Consider the following 20,048-nt stretch of genomic DNA (forward strand, 5'->3'; position numbering starts at 1 on the left):
CACATTCACAAAATTACATTCAAATTATTCCTTATCAATACTTACTCCTTAGGTCATTAAGAAAAAAGAGAATCCAACATTAGTCTAAATAGTATTCTTTCCAGTTGTTCTGACTTACGAAAATTTAGCAAAGGAAAAGATTTCCTTATTTGAACTAATGTGCATTTTATTAGCTATTGATATCATTCCTCTAAGAGGATAAGCCCTCCTCCACACTGGAGTCTCCAATCAGAACCACAAGGGACAGAAAATGAACTGTGGCCAGAGTGGTTGGTCAACTGGGTGTACAGCAAGGATTTTTAAGGAAGTCAGTAACAACTAAGTTCTCACTGTTTAAGGGTGGGGTACTGTGTTGAATATCAACACAATACATCCATGTTACTGGGTCTGAAAAAAGTTTGGGACATGAACATTTCTATCCCTCTCCCAGTGCTGCTAGCAAGAGAGCTATAATATAGGACTTCACTATGACATGGCATGTGCCTTGGTAGGAGATTTGCTTAAAAAGCACGTGGCCCTACAGCCTGCAGGCTTCAGGGCTGGCACAAGAGCTACTTAAACTGCCATCATTTTAGACGTTAGGGCTGAAAACAGTTGCCAAATACGAAAAGCAGCTCACAAAACTCCACTGTCTACCACAGACTACCTTTCATTCCTTAGAGAGTAAACTGGAAAACTGAAGAGAGTTAAGAGCTAATAGTCCTTGTTTTTCATTGCCCTAAGCTGGAGTGTTTCAGGCCTGAAAAATAGTATGTATGGCATTCCTTCCTTAACCCAGGAATGTTAGTTTCTTCCTAAGGAAAGGTTATCTTGAAAGTATTTCCACATAAGACACATTGCAGCCAACTTCAAGGCCATGCAAATTTGAACAGAAAACGGCAACATAAACTATCTACATTTGTTCAAATAAAATTACACAGAAATCAAATATATACACGACATCAAGAAAAACTCCTTAAGAACAACTGCTTATGTTAAATTAAGTGACAACTCATGTTATTCCAGTGTTTAGCTTTGGGAACAGGAACCGCTGTAGCTAAAGTCCTCATAAAAATAAAGACATTCACATTTGAGGTCATTTAACACACATCACACCATCCTTAAAGGCTTGAAAAGACTACAAAATAACTTTCCATGCCAATTACAGAAGTTAAAATTTAAAGCTACAGCTATATAGACAGTATGAAAATCCCATTAGCTTAAACATTAACCATGTAGCAAGCTGCTGCATTCTGGTCATAAGAGGCAGAAGGTGATAGGATAAAAACCTGTTTCTATATGCTTAACTACCCCTGCCCCCCAACGTTCTTTTCCTACAATGTTCAAATGACTTTCAGGTCATCCTTTCCTTGTGATCTCAAAGTCAATTGTTCTAGCATTCCCCTTGGATAGGATTTTATTCCAATGCTGAATGTGATCAATAACCATTTGTCAATCTACTAAATATTAGTATACAGTACAGCAGCTATATTCATCATAGAATTCCAGTTTATTTCCTATGTGGCATAGTCCTCAAATTCTACTGTGCTCATATATAAAAATGCAAAAACTGTCAAACGTGCTATGCCCTCTCATGTATATAAAAAACTATCTGCATCATGAGGAAGAAACTTGTCAACAGTTTATGACCATCTGCCATTCCTAAGAGTGTAACTTCTACATTCTATTGTACTATAGAGATCGGAGAAAGCAAAGTTATAGAAGCACTTGTGACAATTTTAAAAAGATCAGCATATGCTGTATAGGTTTAACTAGATCAGAATGTTGAGTGTGCAGTGAAATCTGATCCACAAAGTCTGAGCTAAAAAACTGATGTTTCTAACGGAATGTTTTAAGAATTAAAAGACACAAATTAATTCAAGCCCAGCAGAGTAGCTTGAGACCAAAGTGGCACCATTTTTTTACTTTTCAGGAAATAACTTTTTTAAAAAGTAATTTCTACACCTAGCATGGCACTCCAGAGTTCAAGAGTCTCCTGCTCCACCAACTGAGCCAGCCAGGCGCCCCCAGGAAACTTCTTTCTGATGACAAAACCAGCCTTCTAACCAAATACTGTCCTGCCTGGTACACAGCAGCACAGTCCCCATCCCCTCAATTCCCATGAAGTCTTTTAACTATTAAATAGCATCAATATTTATGTGAGACATGGGTATAGTCACACAAATTTTTCACGGAAATAAGGCCAGGCAGAAAAGATTTAGGTAGGTGAAAACAGAATTAAAGTTTTTACATGGATAGAATGGAACTAGTCTGTTGAAAGCTTCCAATTAGAATCCCCAAAGGAGGCAAGAACCTCAGAAGCCATGTAGACAGAATAAAGACTGCTATGCACAAATTGCCTAAGGGGATTTTCTTCTCCCTAGTTTGAGATCAAAGAACAGCCTATTTGGCCTTCCACCTATACTCAGGGTCTTGCTGAAGTATCAAGGCTATCTTCCTAGTGGCAGGCTGCCAGATCAGGTCCAATCATGTCTCAGAATGGATGTTTCCCTCACCTGAGCCAAGTGGATGGCACCCACTGAGGTTCAGTATCCAGTTTGTTAATTAACCTAAGCAACTCTTGATAGGCTTTATCAAGATCTGAATTCACAATTGCCGTGTCAAAGTAGTGCCCATTGTTCTGCTCCATCTCTCTAGTCTTCTCAATGATTTCTCTCAATTCTTCAGGCTGTAAAGAGAAGATAAAAACTGAGGTAATTCCATTCATTACCATAATATATGATAAGTCAGAGATGGCTCCAGAACAAAAAATGTCCTTCTATTTGCCTGCTGTCTCTCAATATATGCAACCTCAGGAGCTCCTCCTCAACCCTGTCTCGGCCTCAGTGATTTCCTTTGCTCTGGCATCTTCAGGACTCCTACTGAATCATTTGGAACTCAACACAACCTGTTTATACTGCTGAGATTTTCATATATTTGTCTTACTAGACTAGAGGCTTTAAGAGCAAAGACTGTTACTGTGAATTGCCTAGACATTCGTTTTCAAGCACTTTAGGGCATTATAAACTTTCCCTAAAGAATAACATCTTCTGTAATACAGACTAAACCCTTCCAAGTTGAAGCAAGGGTGGTAGGACCCAAAATGCCATCAACTCTTGGCTTTATAAAGAGCCACTGCCCTTTATATCTGTTAGGCAGGGTAAATAAAAATCAAGAGAAAAGAAAAGGATCAAGAGAATGGGTATCTTTCTATGAAAACATCGTTGGTCAACTCAAGATCTAATAATTCTATTTGGGGGAATTACTTGCCTTTAAACTGCGTCTCTATTTTCAGAACACAAAGGAGGTCTTTAAAGATGCAAAAAAAAAAAAAAGTATCCTAAGAAGAGTTTCAGAAATGATACAGAGTAGACTACTTTAAATTACTGGGTAAAGGAAACAGCTGTGTCATATAGATGAGCCTTAGAGATAAGGCTACGTGCAAAATTTACTGGGAACCCTCTGGATAACCAGGCACATGTGTTCCTGGTAAACTGCCCACATCACCCTTGTCAATGAGGAGAACTAATTAAAAAGTCCAAATAAAAGTCACACACCAATACTATACTGGAGTCACAGTGCAAAACAACTATCATTCAACTGGTTGAACTTCTGTAATAGCAGGAAAACATTTAAAATATGACAGCTCTGGCTTGTCCAGTTTCTTGTGTGGCGCTCAACTTTCATTCTGGAATGTTGTGCATCTGGCTGTGGTACATAGAATCCTTTGTTTCCGAGGGGATTCTACTACTCCATTATAACAAAATACACTGTAAGATTCTTGCTAAAACTTCTGTCTCCTCAAATCTATGTATTATTAAAAGAACATTCCAGAACTCAAAATAGAACCTAAATTTTGTGGTGCTAGAGTTGAAATGTAAAACCGTACATCTTATGAAGTTTCACAAACAATCCATCTAGTTATCAAATTTAAGGCATTATTTTGTCTGTTGCCACAGTGGCATCTACCATTTATTTGGTACTCACCTTTTAATTTCCTCTTATTTTTCAAGTTACAATTCATAACTAAGATGAAACAAAATGTTTTCATCCCAAAGTTTTGGGCTAAAAAAATCTGTCTATAGGCAGAATTGACTACAACAGTTCATAGGAGTTTACCACTCTCAGACCCCCATTCTAGCAGGGATTAAAAGTATAGTCAGATTAACTGATTGTTTACATTCTGTATCCAGGGAGGAACAGCATCAATTTCCTGACTAGCCCATGAGGACTTGTTTTTGCTTAGTACTTCTATCGTATGAGTGATAAAAAGCACCACTGGAAATACCAAATGAGATAAAACAAGTGAAAGGCAATCAGATACACCACCCTATACATTCTAGCCAGTGTCAAATTCACAATGAAACATGCACCCAGACAGAACTGATACTGGGTTATAAAATAAGGCTCAAAACATTTTTGAAAGATTGACATCTTATAGACGATGTTCTTGGACCATAATGGAATTATAAATCAATAAAGTATTTTTTTAAATCTCCAAATAGGTGGAAATTACATACTTCTAAATAACCCATGTGTTAAAGAAGGACAAAGGGAATTAGAAAATGTTTCTAACAAGATGATAATGAAAAACCACCTCAAAATTTGTGGGATGCCACTAAGGAACTGCTTAAAGGGAAATTTATAACTCGGTATTAGAAAAGAGGAAAGACTTTAAAATCTAAGTTCTCTTCAGAAAATTAGAGCAAGTGCAAATTAAAGCCAAAGTAAGTATATATTAATGAAATAAGAGACAAACAATAAAGAAAATTAACAAAGACAAAAGGCCTCTGAGTCTGTTCATCTTTTCAATTTCACAGAAACATCTGCTGGGATTTTTCTTTTTTCTAATTTTTTTTTTTCTGAGAGAGAGAGAGAGAGAGAGCGTGTGAGAGAAACAGCATGAGCGGGGGAGGATCAGAGACAGAGGGAGACACAGAATCCGGAACAGGCTCCAGGCTCTGAGCTGGCTGTCAGCACAGAGCCCGACACGGGGTTCGAACCCACGAACAGTGAGATCATGAGCTGAGCTGAAGTTGGACGCTTAACCGACTGAGTCACCCAGGTGCCCTGGGATTTTTTTTTTTTTTTTTGATAACATTTCTTGAGAGAGAATTCATTTATAATTCACCCATTTTAAAATGAATGATTCATGGGGCGCCTGGGTGGGTTAGTCGGTTAAGCTTCCAACTTTCGCTTAGGTCATGATCTCACGGTTCGTGGGTTCGAGCCCCGCATTGGGCTCTGTGCTGACTGCCAGCTCAGAGCCTGGAGCCTATTTCAGAGTCTGTGTCTCCCTCTTCTCTGACCCTCCCCTGCTCACGCTGTCTCTCTCTCTCTCCTAGAAATAAATAAAACGTTTAAAAAAATAAAATAAAATAAAATGAATGATTCAATCATTTTAGTACAGTCAGAGTTGTGCAATCAACACCACAATTTTGGAATATTTTCATCACCCTCCCACCCCAGCCAAAAAACCCAAGACCCTAGGCAGCCACTCTCCACTTTCTCCCAACCCCCAGCCCTAGGCAACCACTAATCTACTTTAGGTCTCTATCGGTTTGCCTATTCTGGACACTCCATAAAATGGAATCATACAATATATGGTCTTTTGTGACTGGCTGGTGTTCGAGGTTCATCCATACTGTACCATGCAGGAATACTTCATTCCTTTTTCTGACTTTTGAAACTTCTAATAAAGCTGCAGTAATCAAGATAGGTGATTAAATACAGCATGGAGTCCAGAAATAATCCCCACTACATATTTGGCCAGGTCATTTTTTTTTTTTAAACGTGCCAATTTAATTCAGTAAAAGGATAGTCTTTTTCAAGAAATGATGGTAGAGCAATTGAATATCCACATGTGATAAAAAAAACAAAAAGCACCAAACCAACAGCACCCTTACTTCACACTAAAAGACAAGTTTGAGAGATTGTAGCCATAAAAGCCAAATGCAGGAAAGCTTTCATGAGAAAACAGGATAAAATCTTTATCATCTTGGCAGTAGGCAAAATTTTTTTAGATAGTAAACAAAAATCATTAACCAAAAGAAAAATGAAGAAGTGTGCTTCTTTAAAATTAAACACTTCTGGTCTTCAAAAAAATCATTAAAAAAGAAAAATTTTGAGAAAGTATATAAAAAATTTTTACAATTCAATAAAACAACCCAAAAGAATACAAAACTACATGAAAAGATACTACCATTAGTCATCAGGAAAATGCAAAAGAAAACCTTAACAGTAACACTTCACATCTGTTAGAATGGCAAAAATTGTTGACAAACCAACAAAAAGCAAAAGCTGGTAAGGATGTAGAGCAAATGGAACCAAAGTGGGAGCAAGTGGAACCAAACTCTTGTAAAATACACAACGGTATTATATACAGCTTTATACAGTTAAAATATACACTCACCATTTGATCCAGCAATTCAGAAGAAATGAAAACATACATGTCCACCAAAAGACTATGAATATTTCGAGCTGCTTTGATCACACCAGCTCAAAATTGGAAACAACCCAAATAGTTTTTAACTGATGAATGAACCAATTGTGATGTATTTAGCTCATGGTATACCACTCAGCAATATGAAAAGTATGAACTGCTGTTAGATGCAACACTGATAAATCTTAAAAACACTAATCTAGTCAAAAGCCAGATGCAAACTTAAATACACTCTATTGTTTTATTTAAATAAACTGCTAGAACAGACAAATTTACAGTCACAGAAAGCAAGTTAGGGGTTGCCTAGAGAAGAATGGAGGGGTATTAACTTCAAAGAAGCATGGGGGCACCTGGGTGGCTCAGCTGGTTAGCATCCGACTCTTGATTTTGGCTCAGGTCATAATCTTGTGGTTGTGGGATCAAGCCCCATGTTGGGCTCCATGCTGAGTATGGAGCCTGCTTGAGAGTCTGTCTCTCTCCCACCCTCTTCTCTCAAAATAAACTTTTTAAAACTTATACAAAGAAGCATGAGAGAATTTTCTAGAATGATGAAAATGTTCTAAATCTTGACTGGAATGGCAGTGACAAAGCTATATATTTTGCTAAAACTCAGTGAATTATACAGGTAAAATATATAAAATAATTTCAATAAAGATAACTTTAAAAAATTAGAAATTTCTCATTAGAAAATCAAGCATATTGTAAACTGTTAAAACATTTTGGTCCTGATTAAGCTCTTTATTTAAAAATGTGTATAGTTGATATCTTTCTAGATCTTACTCAATTTGGGATAGCTAATTCAAAATAAATAATAGGATAAATAATCCTATGAGAGCACTACCAGATCACCAACCCAAAGAAGGTTGCCTAACATGTTCTGGAATGGAATATAGCCCTTGGCACGATACTGAATCCTTGGAGAAAGAAAAACTAACAAAAGAGCTAACTGTGCATGTTAGAAAACTGAAAAACTAGGCTGAACAAGTAGGCTGAAATCCACTCTGGTCATTAATATCCATCCTTTTCCTGAAACAACCATGGTCTACCAAAGTAGTTATTGGGAACTAAGTTTCACAGAGTATTAGTTTCGTTTTCTTTACTGTGATTCCTCTCAAGAATAGCCAGTGACCATGTCTCATTTTTTTGGGTATCATCCCAAGTGCTAAGAACAGCAGATACTTTGACTCTATTAATTCATGAACTTAAAAATTTTGCTGCAAAAAATGAAAAAGGGGTGAAACACTTTTTTTTTTTTGGTAATGTTGTGTTTATTTTTGAGAGAGAGAAAGCATGAGCAGGGGAGGGTCAGAGAAAGAGGGAGACACAGAATCCGAAGACAGGCTCCAGGCTCTGAGCTAGCTGTCAGCACAGATCCACGAACCGTGAGATATGACCTGAACTGAAGTCGGACGCTTAACCGACTGAGCCAGCCAGGCGCCCTGGTGAAACACTACTTTAACCAGACAGCCTACTTAGCCTAAACAAAAAAACCAGAATTGTGCTCATCAGGGAGGATGAGAAAGTCCTTGATTGTCTATAGCCTAAGACACTGAAAAATAATGACCTTCACATACAGACTGAATAAAAAACATAACTAGACCAAGAATGGGAAAAGATATTGGGGAGGAAGAAAGAGGGCTAGTGAGTATGGTATAGATAGCCAAGAATCACAGGAAAGTGATTTTTTAAGGAAGGATTTTTTAAGGAATGACTTTTAAGGAAGGATCTTATAAAGAAGTGTGATGTTGTATTTATGGTTTTTGTTTTTTGTTTTTATTAGAGAGAGAGAGCACAAGTGAGTGAAAGGCAGAGAGCAGGGGGAGAATCCCACAAGAGGCAGAGACAGAGAGAGCACGTGCACAGTGGGGCTCACCTGGGACTTGTGTTTTTTTACCTGAATCGGGACACGAGCTCACACGATGTGGGACTCACGCTCACCTATGAGATCATGACCTGAGCTCAAGTCATATGCTTAACGACTGAGCCACCCGAGTATCCTGTTTATGGTTTTTAAGGGGATTTAGAGAGAGCAAATGAAATAAGGAGACCTAAATGATTCCTCTGTAAAACAGAAATATTTATGAAATCCGGGATGCCTGGGTGGCTTATTAAGCGTTTGACTTTGGCTCAGGTCTTGATCTCATGGTTCCTGAATTTGAGCCCTCCATCAGGCTCTCTACTGTCAGCACAAAGCCCGCTTCAGATCCTTTGTGCCCCTTCTCTTTGCCCTTCTCCCACTCACACGCCCTCTCAAAAATAAATAAGCATTTAAAAAAGGGAGTGGTGGTGCCTGAGTGGCTTAGCTGGTTAAGCATCCAACTCTTGGTTTCAGCTCAAGTCATGATCTCACAACTTGTGGGTTTGAGCCCTGTGTCAGGCTCTGAGATGGCAGGGTAGGATCTGCTTGGGATTCTGTCTCCCTCTCTCTCTCTCTCTGACCCTCTGCCCGCGTGCTTGCTTGTTTTCTCTCTCAGAAGTAAACATTTAAAAAATAGAAAATTAGGAAATTTTTTTTAAATCAACAAAACAAGGAAAAGTATTTGTTACTTTAATACAGTAAGTCACTTGACAGTTTTTTCAGACATGTAAGTAAAGTCAATGCTTTCTGATTAATATATCAGTATATTATAATTTTATTATTAATAATGTTTAGTAAAATGTGAACTACTTCAATCATGTCCAGCATCTAAAATACTTAAAATTTTTTTTTTCCATTTCAGGTCATTTGAGAAGACCAAAGGGAGAAGACAAATAGAACATAAATTTCAATGAGAAAAAAGAGAGAAAAGAAGAAAAAATCAAGAGCACCCAACTCTGGCTTCACACATACGCAGAGTACCTGCAGAGAAAAGTAGGTAATCCTTAAGAATCTGCTGAGAACTTTTTTCTTTGGAGGTAGAAAGCAGGGAGGTCACATAACCTCTATTGGAAATAACACAGACCCATGTTAACAAAGAAGGTTAAGGAATGCCAAAGGTAACCATACATTTGGGGTAACAACAGGGAATGTGTAGAGAACAAGGGAAGCCCCCTGCATTGGAGAGCTACCACAGTCCAGCCAGAAGCAATGACAGCAATTTTGGGGAAAGTGACAAGGCCCAAAGAATAATGGATTTGAAAGCTCAAGCTGATGTAGCTTTTAAGCACTTGTAACATATTAGGTCATGACTCTCATGTTTACTTTCAGTGGAACAGTACAAGACTATAATAACTTTACCTTTGGATTCTTGCCCTCCTTGGCCAATAATGCACGAAGTCTCTCTTGTGAAGGGGGTGCAATGAAAATAATATATGGTTTCAAGTCTGAATTCCGGAGAGTCTTCAATGACTATTAAAAAAAGATATTTTGGATCTTTATAATAATCTTCATTTATTTGCTTCCCAGTAATATAAGTCAAATAACATCATTAAAAAAAAAAATTGCCTATGAATGTTTCCAAACATCTATGTAAGAAACAATTCACAGTATTTTAAGATCCTACCATTCACTGTAAGAATATATTATGTACCTATGTAACACACACAATTAGCTTGCCTTGTTTATATAATGAAATAAAAATAAATGACATTGAAGGTATACAACTATGTAATGCTGAAATATCCTCTAATAAGATCACATACAGATTATAAATAACCATATTCAAATTCTATTTTGGAGGAAGTAGAAATAAGCAGTAATGCTAGATGGTGCTAGGATCTAAATGGAAGCAGAACAGAAAGAAAAACTTCACACACATATACAAAAGGAAGTTCTGGAAAAGTTCACCCGAAAAAAACAGAATGTCTGAATTAAGGAGATTGTGGTTTCCACCCTGCCTTAGTCACTGCATGACTGTGTGTTCCTAAACTGAAGAACACTATCAAAACAGGGATTACAGGAACATGCTTTTTTAACATTATTAAGACAATCTGCTTAACTACTCTAGGTTCTTTGATAAATGTTTTCACCCAAATAACAAAGAATTCTGAAGACATTTAGTAAAAGCATTTATACTTTTTAAAAAATGTTTTTAGGGGCACCTGGGTGGCTTAGTCAGTTAAGCATCCGACTTTCGCTTAGGTCATGATCTCGCGGTTCGTGGGTTCAAAGCCCTGCGTCGGGCTCTGTGCTGACTGCCAGCTCAGAGCCTGGAGCCTATTTCAGAGTCTGTACCTCCCTCTCTCTCTGACCCTCCCCTGCTCACGCTGTCTCTCTCTCTCCTAGAAATAAATAAAAATATTTTAAAAAAATGTTTTTAATGTTCATTTATTTTTGACAGAGAGAGACAGAGACAAGAGTGTGAGCAGGGAAGGGGCAGAGAGAGAGGGAGACACAGAATCCGAAGCAGCTCCAGGCTCTGAGCTGTCAGCAGAGCCTGATGTGGGGCTTGAACCCAAGAACTGCAAGATCATTATCAGCCAAAGTCGGATGCTTAACTGACTGAGCCACCCAGGTGCCCCGCATTTATACTTTTCTTAAATCAAATGTTTATAACTGAAACAGTAGAGACTAAGCTCTTTTGTCAACTAAAAAACAGAGGATCAAAGGAAAAAATACTATGAGAACTTTATTTACCTGTGTACGAAGACTTAAAAGACATATTTTGCCAGAGTTGATCACTTGCCGTACAGAATCTATGCTGGTTCCATACAGATTCTTCTCAAATTCACCATGTTCAATGAACTTTCCAGCTGCTATGTCTGCCTCAAATGCTTGCCGTGAAACAAAGTGGTAATCTCTACCAGCTACTTCGTGGTCTCGCCTACTCCGAGTTGTATCTAGGCAAACAAAATCAGGTAAAAATAACAGGCATGGATCAGAATAAGGATGGTGGATAATTCTGCTAGTCAAGAAAACTTTTAATTTTGTAATACAGAGGAAATGTAAAATGATGAACTGAGGAAATGTTAAGAGCCCCTGTGTTTAACACTGGTTTTATTTCTAGACTGACAAATGAACAAAATTTTCCCTCCAGTTACATTCTAAGATAAAAAATTGAAAAGCACAGGAAAATGAGAATGCATCCAAACTTACGAGGAACTGCAGATGCAAAGCGGTCTTTTTCTTTGTTCATGAGCCTCTGACGCAATTCATTCTGGCCACAGTTCTGTGGACCAATCAAAATGATAGGTCTTTTCCTATTTGCTGGCTGATGATAAAGTGACATTTCCTCATAAGTTAAGATCTCTTCATTGTCATAATCTTTGAAAAAGAAAAAATTAAGTCCTTCAGATAGAATTATTGCCATGTAATAAAGATATACTCAAAATTTCCAAATAATTGGAAAGAAGCACAATTTATTATCATTAAAAATTCTTAACTTTTTGGATCAGTAATAACTGGGTAGGATTATATGAATATTTTCCAATGTCAATATATACTTCCCAGGATACTATGAAAATAAATCAGACAAATATTGATCCCTCTGGAAGTGTTTACTGCTGCTTTTGCTTCATAGTTTGAGTATTTTAATACAATATAACTACACTGCTTCTTATGTAAAATAGCTAGTATGCAACCAATATTTTGTCAGAGGATAGGGTGCCAGGAGATAAACTAATGAGAATACTGTCATTTTTGTAAAATGGAGATAATAATACTTCACTTAGAGGGTTGGTTTAAGGATCAGACACAATATATATGCTGAGCACAATACCTGCCACCGACAAACATTTACAAAGAGCAGCTACAAACTAGTGTTATCAGAGAAAGTAAGAATACTTTTCTGTGATTATATAACTCGAAATCAGGTCTTATCTGTGCTATTCAAACTTGGAATACTAGCTTGAGGTCACGATTCAAGACGTATAAATTGTGAAAGGTGGGGTAACATTCCCAGAGCCCATAATCCAGATGAAATCAGAGCCGTCAAGGGGTAAGAACAAAGACAGAGGTCTAGCAGCCTGCCATCTTCTCATTCCTATTACTTCCCCTAATGGGGAAAGAACATCAGATATACGGTCACACTCAGCTGTAAGTTCCACGGGGGCAGGCAATCATTTTAGTCTTGCCACTGCTTTGCACAGAATGCAGAACAGGAACTCAAACTGTCCTTGTCTAAATTTGAGCTCAACTATATATGCTATAAGAACTTTATGCAGATCTTTAATATCTGAATTTCAGTTTGTTAATCTGTAATCTCAAGGAATTTATTGTGAGCCCTAAATGGATCAGGTATCTAAAGCATATAGTGACTGGCCCTGGAATAGAATGGTTGATAAATGATAATTACAGAAATGTAATTCCTGCATTTCCCCAAATATTTTACCTTCTGAAAATTCTGAGTTCTTCCTTCTAACATGTACAATGACTGTGGCAGCATTTTTATTTATAAAGACTTAGTTTATAGATCTGTAAACTTCAGATTTGCAGGTTTTCTATAACTAAAATAGCTATTAGAGCTGAACCAATTTAATTTAGTGTGTTTCAAAAGATGCAGAAACATATATTAATCACTTACCCAAGTACAAAGCAAAGGGTTAAAAATTCAGTAAATCTTAGTTACACAGTGTTTTAATTAGTATTAGAATGTTTATTTTGGAAAAAACTTTATATCAAAGTAGACTGAGTTTCAGATTTAAATGGAATTTTTCAATAATCTATAGCATTTTATTTTTGTGTTTAATTTATACTGCCTAAAAAAACCCCTCAAGATATTGAGAGAATAATAAGCCTTATAAATAGTGTAAGAAGTAAAGGAGTGCCTCTGCTTTATTATTTGGCTTGTTTCTGACATGAACCAAAGCAGGGGTAGAAAATTCTAATGCACATAAGGACCAATGAAAAAGGTAATGAAAAGCAGTAAATTAGGCTGGGTTTATAAAAACTGGATGTGGTGGTAACTGCTGAACTAAGGTAGTAGGTGCCTAACAGAAAGGCAATAGCCATCACTAAGGTCCAGCACACTGCTGTCACTTGGGAACACAAACCCTTCCTAAAGCCTTTGATTTGAGGAGAAGTTACACCTAAATTTTTTTTTAATCTTAGTAATAAAACAAAACAAAACAACTCTCCTTTGTGCCTGACTCAGCCAATAGGTAGCAGGCTCTGTGGAGGGCTGTCGTGGTGACATGGGTTACTGTAAACAAAATACTCATTTGGAGGCATGTATTAATTTTGCAAATAATTTAAGTAGGAAAATAGGAATCTATCAGTAAAACACTACACAATGCTAAACTGTACTTTTTTATGCCAGTTTTTCTCTAAACTCAAAACACTGCATTTCTCATAGGATTCCAAAAGAAAAGAATTTCTGCTAAATGGCTTTCTTAAGCACATGTTACATTAAGAAGCAAAATAGGACTATTAGTATAACTCCCTCAAAACAGCAGTTTAATTTCTTTCAATTGTTAGATATAGGCCTCTTTCAGATGTAAATTCAGCTAGATCTTAGAGTAGAACTCACCATCATTTTTATTGGCATTATATAAAACCTTTTTTCTTTTCTTTTTATTCTTCTTTGCACACCATAGTTTTCCTGTTGAACAATAAGAAACAATTATAAATGTGGTATTTGTTTCCTTGAACTAAGCTATATATTTCAAATTGAGAAACTCAAATAGTTTTCTATTTATATTTATAAACACATATTACATTGTTCATAAAACAATTTCTCAGAGAAATAGTTACAATTTTCCATTGGTCTCCCCTCACACTCTTTAATACTTAAATCTAAGATAATCAGTTTTGCCGCTCATAATACTCTACCATGAATACACTTTCTTGACAGTTCTGACGCGTACATTTTAACACAGTTCCAGATGGAGACCCAAGAAACCTCTCATTAATGTCAAATATAAATGTCCAACCTGATTTTTCTGGCTCCTTATCTTCCTCTATCGTTTGCTTCATGGCCTCCCTTTGCTGCTGAAAGCTTTTCCCTTAGTACCAGAAAGAAAAGACAGTAAAATTTAAGACAAAAGAAGTTTTTGTTTTTTAATCAAGGAGAAGACACCAGAAGTAACTCTTCACTTATATTCCCTTTTAGGGGCACCTGGGAGGCTTAGTCAGTTAAGCGTCCAATTTCGACTCAGGTTATGATCTCTCGGTTTGTGGGTTCGAGCACTGTATTGGGCTTCGTGCTGACAGCTCACAGCCTGGAGACTGCTTTGGATTCTGTGTCTCCCTCTCTGCCCCTCCCACACTCAGCTCTGTTTGTCTCAATAATAAATAAACATAAAAAATTAAAAAAAAAAAATAAATCTTTCTGCCACCATATGAGAGTATGTCAGCTATAATTATAAGCCTCCAAATGTTTAAAGTATTAAGTTACAGCCTCACTATCAACCAATCCTAGGACATGTATTACTAGAATATAATATAATTAATAAACCAGTGTTAGAAAATTTAATAGTTCAATTTTTACAAAGCTTTCATTAAGCATTTACTATGTAGAAAGTATTCTGCTGGGTATTGGTTCTGGATCATTTAAAATTATCTCAAATTAAACAAAATTAAGTCCAGGAGGTAACTTTACAAAATAATATGTGAGCATCCATCATTTTGAATTTAAAACACCAATGTATTCCCTTGCATTTATTATTCTCAATCCCTTTTCCTTCATACATACATATGTATATGTTTTAATGATTTTTACTTCCACCTTTAAGCTACTAATGATACAAATAAATAAAAAAGATACAATGTTTTTCCTTTGAAAATTAAGATTTTAATATAGGTGGCTTTCAAGGTTTTTACCTTCTTTTCAGAGATCTACCTTAAAATCAAATGTATTTTTTTTGAAGGATAAAAGTGGTTTTACCTAGAAAACTTGGATTAGAGTTATACTTTTTTTATTAAAAAAAATTTTTTTTAATGTTTTATTTCTGAGAGAGACAGACAGACAGACAGATAGCATGAGCAGGGGAGGGTTAGAGAGAGAGAGAGAGAGATACAGAATCTGAAACAGGCTCCAGGCTCCGAGCAGGCTGTCAGCACAGAGCCAGACACGGGCTCAAACCCACGAACTGTGAGATCATGACCTGAGCCGAGTTGGACACTTAACCGACTGTGCCACCCAGGTGCCCCTAGAGTTCTACTTTTAAAATTTTTAGATCTAGCTCTTTTTGTTTCAAGCTAAGGATTCTTAGAAATCAAAAAGCAAATTCCATCTCTGTTGGCATAATCTGCAAAACTCAGTGTATTTCATCAGAGGAAATGCAAAAACATTAATACTGAGTTTGATACACTTAAGAAGCATTAATGACAACCAGGTTATCCTTAGGAGCTATAAAGACTGCATTCCTAGTAAAAACAAGTAACTATGATGAGGGAAAATTTTAAGAGCATTGAAATTTAAAAATAAGTAAAAAAATATTAAAACTAAATATCTGATGTTAACAGATTAAAAAAGATAAGGAACAAAATAATTTTGATCAGTTACATATTAAAATGTTTAAAAACATTATAGTCATGTGCTTCTAAGGCACATTTTTATAGTACATTTGTATGTAGACTGTCATTATGACAGCAGACATTAATGGAAGGTGGACAATATGACCTCTTAAAAAGTCTTCTAGGGGCGCCTGGGTGGCTTAGTCGGTTAAGCGTCCGACTTTCGCTTAGGTCATGATCTCGCGGTTCGTGGGTTCGAGCCCCGCATCGGGCTCTGTGCTGACTGCCAGCTCAGAGCCTGGAGCCTGTTTCAGTCTCTGACTCCCTCTCTCTCTGACCCTCCCCTGCTCACGCTGTCTCTCTCTCTCTCCTGGAAATAAATAAAAAATATTAAAAAAAAAGTCTTCTAACAGAAAACCATCATCAAACTCAAACTAAGGTGGGTTCATTTATTTTGTCCTATAAAATAGTTACAAATGATATCAATGAAATCTCCTTGGTGCGTCTCTATACTTTCAGAAACTCAATGCAATTAGTCAGTCTGATTATTAGATACTCTAGTTCTAAATATTTATGGGCTAAGGCTGGCATGATGAGAAGATATCAAATTGGTATTTAGCACTAGCAGTAAGTAGAACATGACGGCTGCTCAATACTGCAGGATTTCCAGAGGAATATCCCATATCTTTACTGTGAAGAATCCAGAGTGCAGCATCATTCCCTAAAGTTAACATAAGAAGCCCATTCCCCATTCCTTGAAATATGATCGAGTACAGACAAAATCTGCTTTCAGCTTTTGGATTTTAAACCAGAGGGTTTGGGGGACCTGGGTGGCTCAGTCGGTTAAGCGTCCGGCTTCGGCTCAGGTCATGATCTCGTGGTTTGTGGGTTCGAGCCCCGCTTCAGGCTCTGTACTGACAGCTAGCTCAGAGCCTGGAGCCTATTTCAGATTCTGTATCTCCCTCTCTCTCTGACCCTCCCCTGCTCACGCTGTCTGTCCCTCTCTCTCTCTCAGAAATAAAACATTAAAAAATTTTTTTTTATTAAAAAGAAATAAAGCAGAGGGTTTGTGGCTTTCTGTGGTTTTATACACATAAAGACCCAACTGCATGAAAAAGTAACTACATCAGTTTTTAAAGGACATGAAAAAAAAGTGAGTTTTTCTCTGTGAAGTCTTGTATTTCAAATGTTTTTTTTTACCCTTAAGTTTATTTTGAGAGAGAGTGAGCAAGCAGGGGTGGGGCAGAGAGGGAGAGAGAGAGAATCCCAAGCAGGCTCCACACTGTCAGTGGCAGAGCTTGACATGGGACTTGATCTCATAAACCGTGAGATCATGAACTGAGCCAAAACCAAGAGCCAGATGCTTAACTGACTGAGCCACCCAGATGCCCCAAAATGTTCTTTTAAATATGTACTTTATACTATATTATCTTTTACCTGGAACAAGCCCAGCTAGAGGCTGATTATCTTCGTCCCCTTCCCTGTAGGCTTGCCACCAATTTGGATCTTCTTGACTGATGACATGAAGTATATCCCCTTTTTGAAAAGACAGACCCAACTCTCTACATGGAACATAAGGGTCATCTGAGGGGTCATAGTCAAAATGAGCTTTCACATGGATCTAAAAGATTAAAAGGGTAAAAATCAAAACACCAGTAATGATGAAATGGCAACACAAAATACTCAGCAGAAATATAATCAAAATGTTACAATTTGATTAGTGCAAAGCAATTATGAGTTGAAAGAAGGGAGTTTTAGTTAAGTAACTGCAGTATTTTCTCAGGCTGATCTGTTTTCTTCAATTAAGTTCATCACTCTTTTGACTACAAACATGTACTAGAATACATGTACAAACAAAAACTGTATAAAAGTAGGCAAAACACTGCACTGTTAGCTGCTAATGAGCCTGAAATGCTAAGGAACCTGAAAAGCTTGAGAGAAGCAGAAGGAATGTAACTGAGACCCTTTGCACCTCTATTCCTGACCTTTGAAAACAATGACTCTGCAATAAGGTATGGAATTTCTAAACCACTACTATCTGCAAAGGTAGACTAAACCTCACCACATCTGTTACCCATGCACAAGAGTGTCAATTTCCTTGGTGTTGTTATCCCTTCTTGAATACTGTCAGTGTGACTGTACCTTAAACTTCTCTGTGTTTCTTTTAAAGGGATATGTTTCAGTTCATAAACAATCACACCCCAAACTGCTAAAAATCACCTGAATCAAGTTTATAATAAATTCTTGTTGTATTGTATTTGTAGGCATTGAAATTTAACTAGTTATACGCTTATAATTTTTGCCAACAATATGTTTCTGCATATCAAAAAAAGTGTTACACTTACATCATTAAAGGTAAGAATTCACATGAGTGTTACTGAGAGCTAAGTTATTTCCTATACTAATTCCTCCAATATACCTCTGTAAGATAGAACAAGGTTGTCTTAATTCTAACAAAGTATAAGGAATTAATATTAATGTTCTCTTTAACTTTCCATCTGTAATCTTTATTCAGCCTGGTTAAGTGATATGTGGCATTTCCAAAATTTGAAAGAAATCTGTTTTCATCTAATGATATCCAGCACCTATATGCAATGAGTGTTTCTGCCCCACAGAGGTTAAATTTCAGGTTTCAGCTCAATAACCCAACTGATTGACAGTTTATGAATTTCCTATTTCAGAGTCCTTTTCTATCCAACTGTTATTCGTCTATCCTCGAGCATTTTACCCTCACCATAATTGAGGCCACCTATCATAAAGATAATACTGGTGTGCTTCAAAAATTGTTTTATGAAAGTACAGGATCTTTTTTTCAGCTTCTAAAACACAAAATTTAGTATTCTCAATCAACGATGATGGATATGAAATTTGATAAAACACTTTCTAAGTGATAAAGATATCTCTCTCTATCTCTCTTCCTCCCTCTATAATATATAAGGCATAACCAAGAATCCTAATGAGAGCAACAGCCTCTTTCAGCAATTATGCTTGAGGGTGTCCTCAGATAAATATTTTTATAATTTCAGAAAAATATTTTACTAACTACTATATGTAGGAAAGAAGAGAATCTAAGTCCCGATATACAATTGACAATACTGAAATAAAGCAAATGATCCAGTTAAAAATGCAGAACTTACATAGCTAGTCTGCTTTTGGGGGGGGAGGGGGCATCTTTTCATTGATGTACTCCATTAAGTTCAAATAGTACACAAAGTCATAAGTGTGGGGCTCAATGAATTTCTACAAATGAAACATACCTGTATAACCAGCATCCAAATCAAGAAGCCCTGACTCATGCCTCTTTCAGTCACTAACCACTCTATGTCCTCCAAGGGCAAACATCATCCTGATTTCTAGAAGCATAGTTTTCCCAGTATTTTACTTCATACAAATGGAATCACAACGTACACACTCTTGGATTAAATATGGTTAAGAGACCTCATTCATTTGGACTGTGTTCTGCTGCATTCCAACTACAGAGTACCTAATGAGCCTTGCCCTTAATGTGAAAACAGAGTTTTAATTAACACCTTGAAATCTTTGCCAGGTAAAACCAAAAATAAATTTTAGAAAGTTATACAAATGTAGCAGAGAATCAAAACACAGTTGAGACTTTGATTAAAGAGATTATACATACAATTTATAACCTTGGCACAAAATATAAGATAATCTAAGAGTCCTTAATATGTAGGAGCATCAAAAAAAGTTCTGCTTGAGTACCATCCCTGTCAATCAATCTTCCAAAATCTGCTTAAATTGTTGCTTTTTAGCCAAAGAGTCTTGGGAATCTAAATATGAAATCACAGGGATTATTTAAGGTAGTAGACAGATAATTTTTGTTATCATGCTTCTAGATTTTAGAGATCTAGGAGATCAGACTAACCTGGTCACCTGACTGATGATTTTATCAAATAGCTTTGTGAAAGCAAAATATAGCATGTTTTCAAAGTGTTCTGCTCAGATCACTTTTCTGGGATGTTTATCGAAATACTAAATTCTTATGCCACATCTCAGACTTCTAGACTGCATTTTAACTAGGTTCCTTGGATAACTGTTACGTACATGCCATTTAAAATATACCCTAGCACCTGGGTGGCTCGGAGGGTTAAGCATCCAACTTCAGCTCAGGTCATGATCTCACAGTTTGTGGGTTCAGGCCCCATGCTGGGCCTTGCACTGACAGCTTGGAGCCTGGAGCCTGCTTCAGATTCTGTGTCTCCCTCTCTCTCTGTCCCTCCTCCACTCATGTGCTATCTCTCTCAAAAATAAACATTTATAAACAAAAAAACAAACAAATAAATGAAATGAAATGTA

At 36.8% G+C, this 20,048-nt stretch overlaps 1 protein-coding gene across 6 annotated transcripts in view; it reads right to left on the reverse strand.

Moving 5' to 3' along the window:
• Positions 1-184: 184 nt before the first annotated feature.
• The window catches only part of MPP5 (membrane palmitoylated protein 5), a 92,597-nt gene continuing 72,733 nt past the window's right edge, over positions 185-20,048 (reverse strand). For all 6 annotated transcript variants that reach the window (XM_039240726.1, XM_039240728.1, XM_039240725.1 and 3 more), the window contains exons 8-14: positions 17,172-17,355; positions 14,210-14,281; positions 13,807-13,878; positions 11,436-11,603; positions 10,977-11,179; positions 9,639-9,749; positions 185-2,668 (exon numbers count right to left, since the gene is read on the reverse strand). In XM_039240726.1, coding sequence (XP_039096657.1) covers positions 2,492-2,668; positions 9,639-9,749; positions 10,977-11,179; positions 11,436-11,603; positions 13,807-13,878; positions 14,210-14,281; positions 17,172-17,355 — 987 coding nt within the window. In that variant the 3' untranslated portion in view covers positions 185-2,491. The remainder of the gene's footprint in view (positions 2,669-9,638; positions 9,750-10,976; positions 11,180-11,435; positions 11,604-13,806; positions 13,879-14,209; positions 14,282-17,171; positions 17,356-20,048) is intronic.

The sequence above is a fragment of the Hyaena hyaena genome, unplaced genomic scaffold (assembly GCF_003009895.1).
Source record: "Hyaena hyaena isolate Hyena2069 unplaced genomic scaffold, ASM300989v1 scaffold_179, whole genome shotgun sequence".
NCBI classification, from domain to species: Eukaryota; Metazoa; Chordata; class Mammalia; order Carnivora; family Hyaenidae; genus Hyaena; species Hyaena hyaena.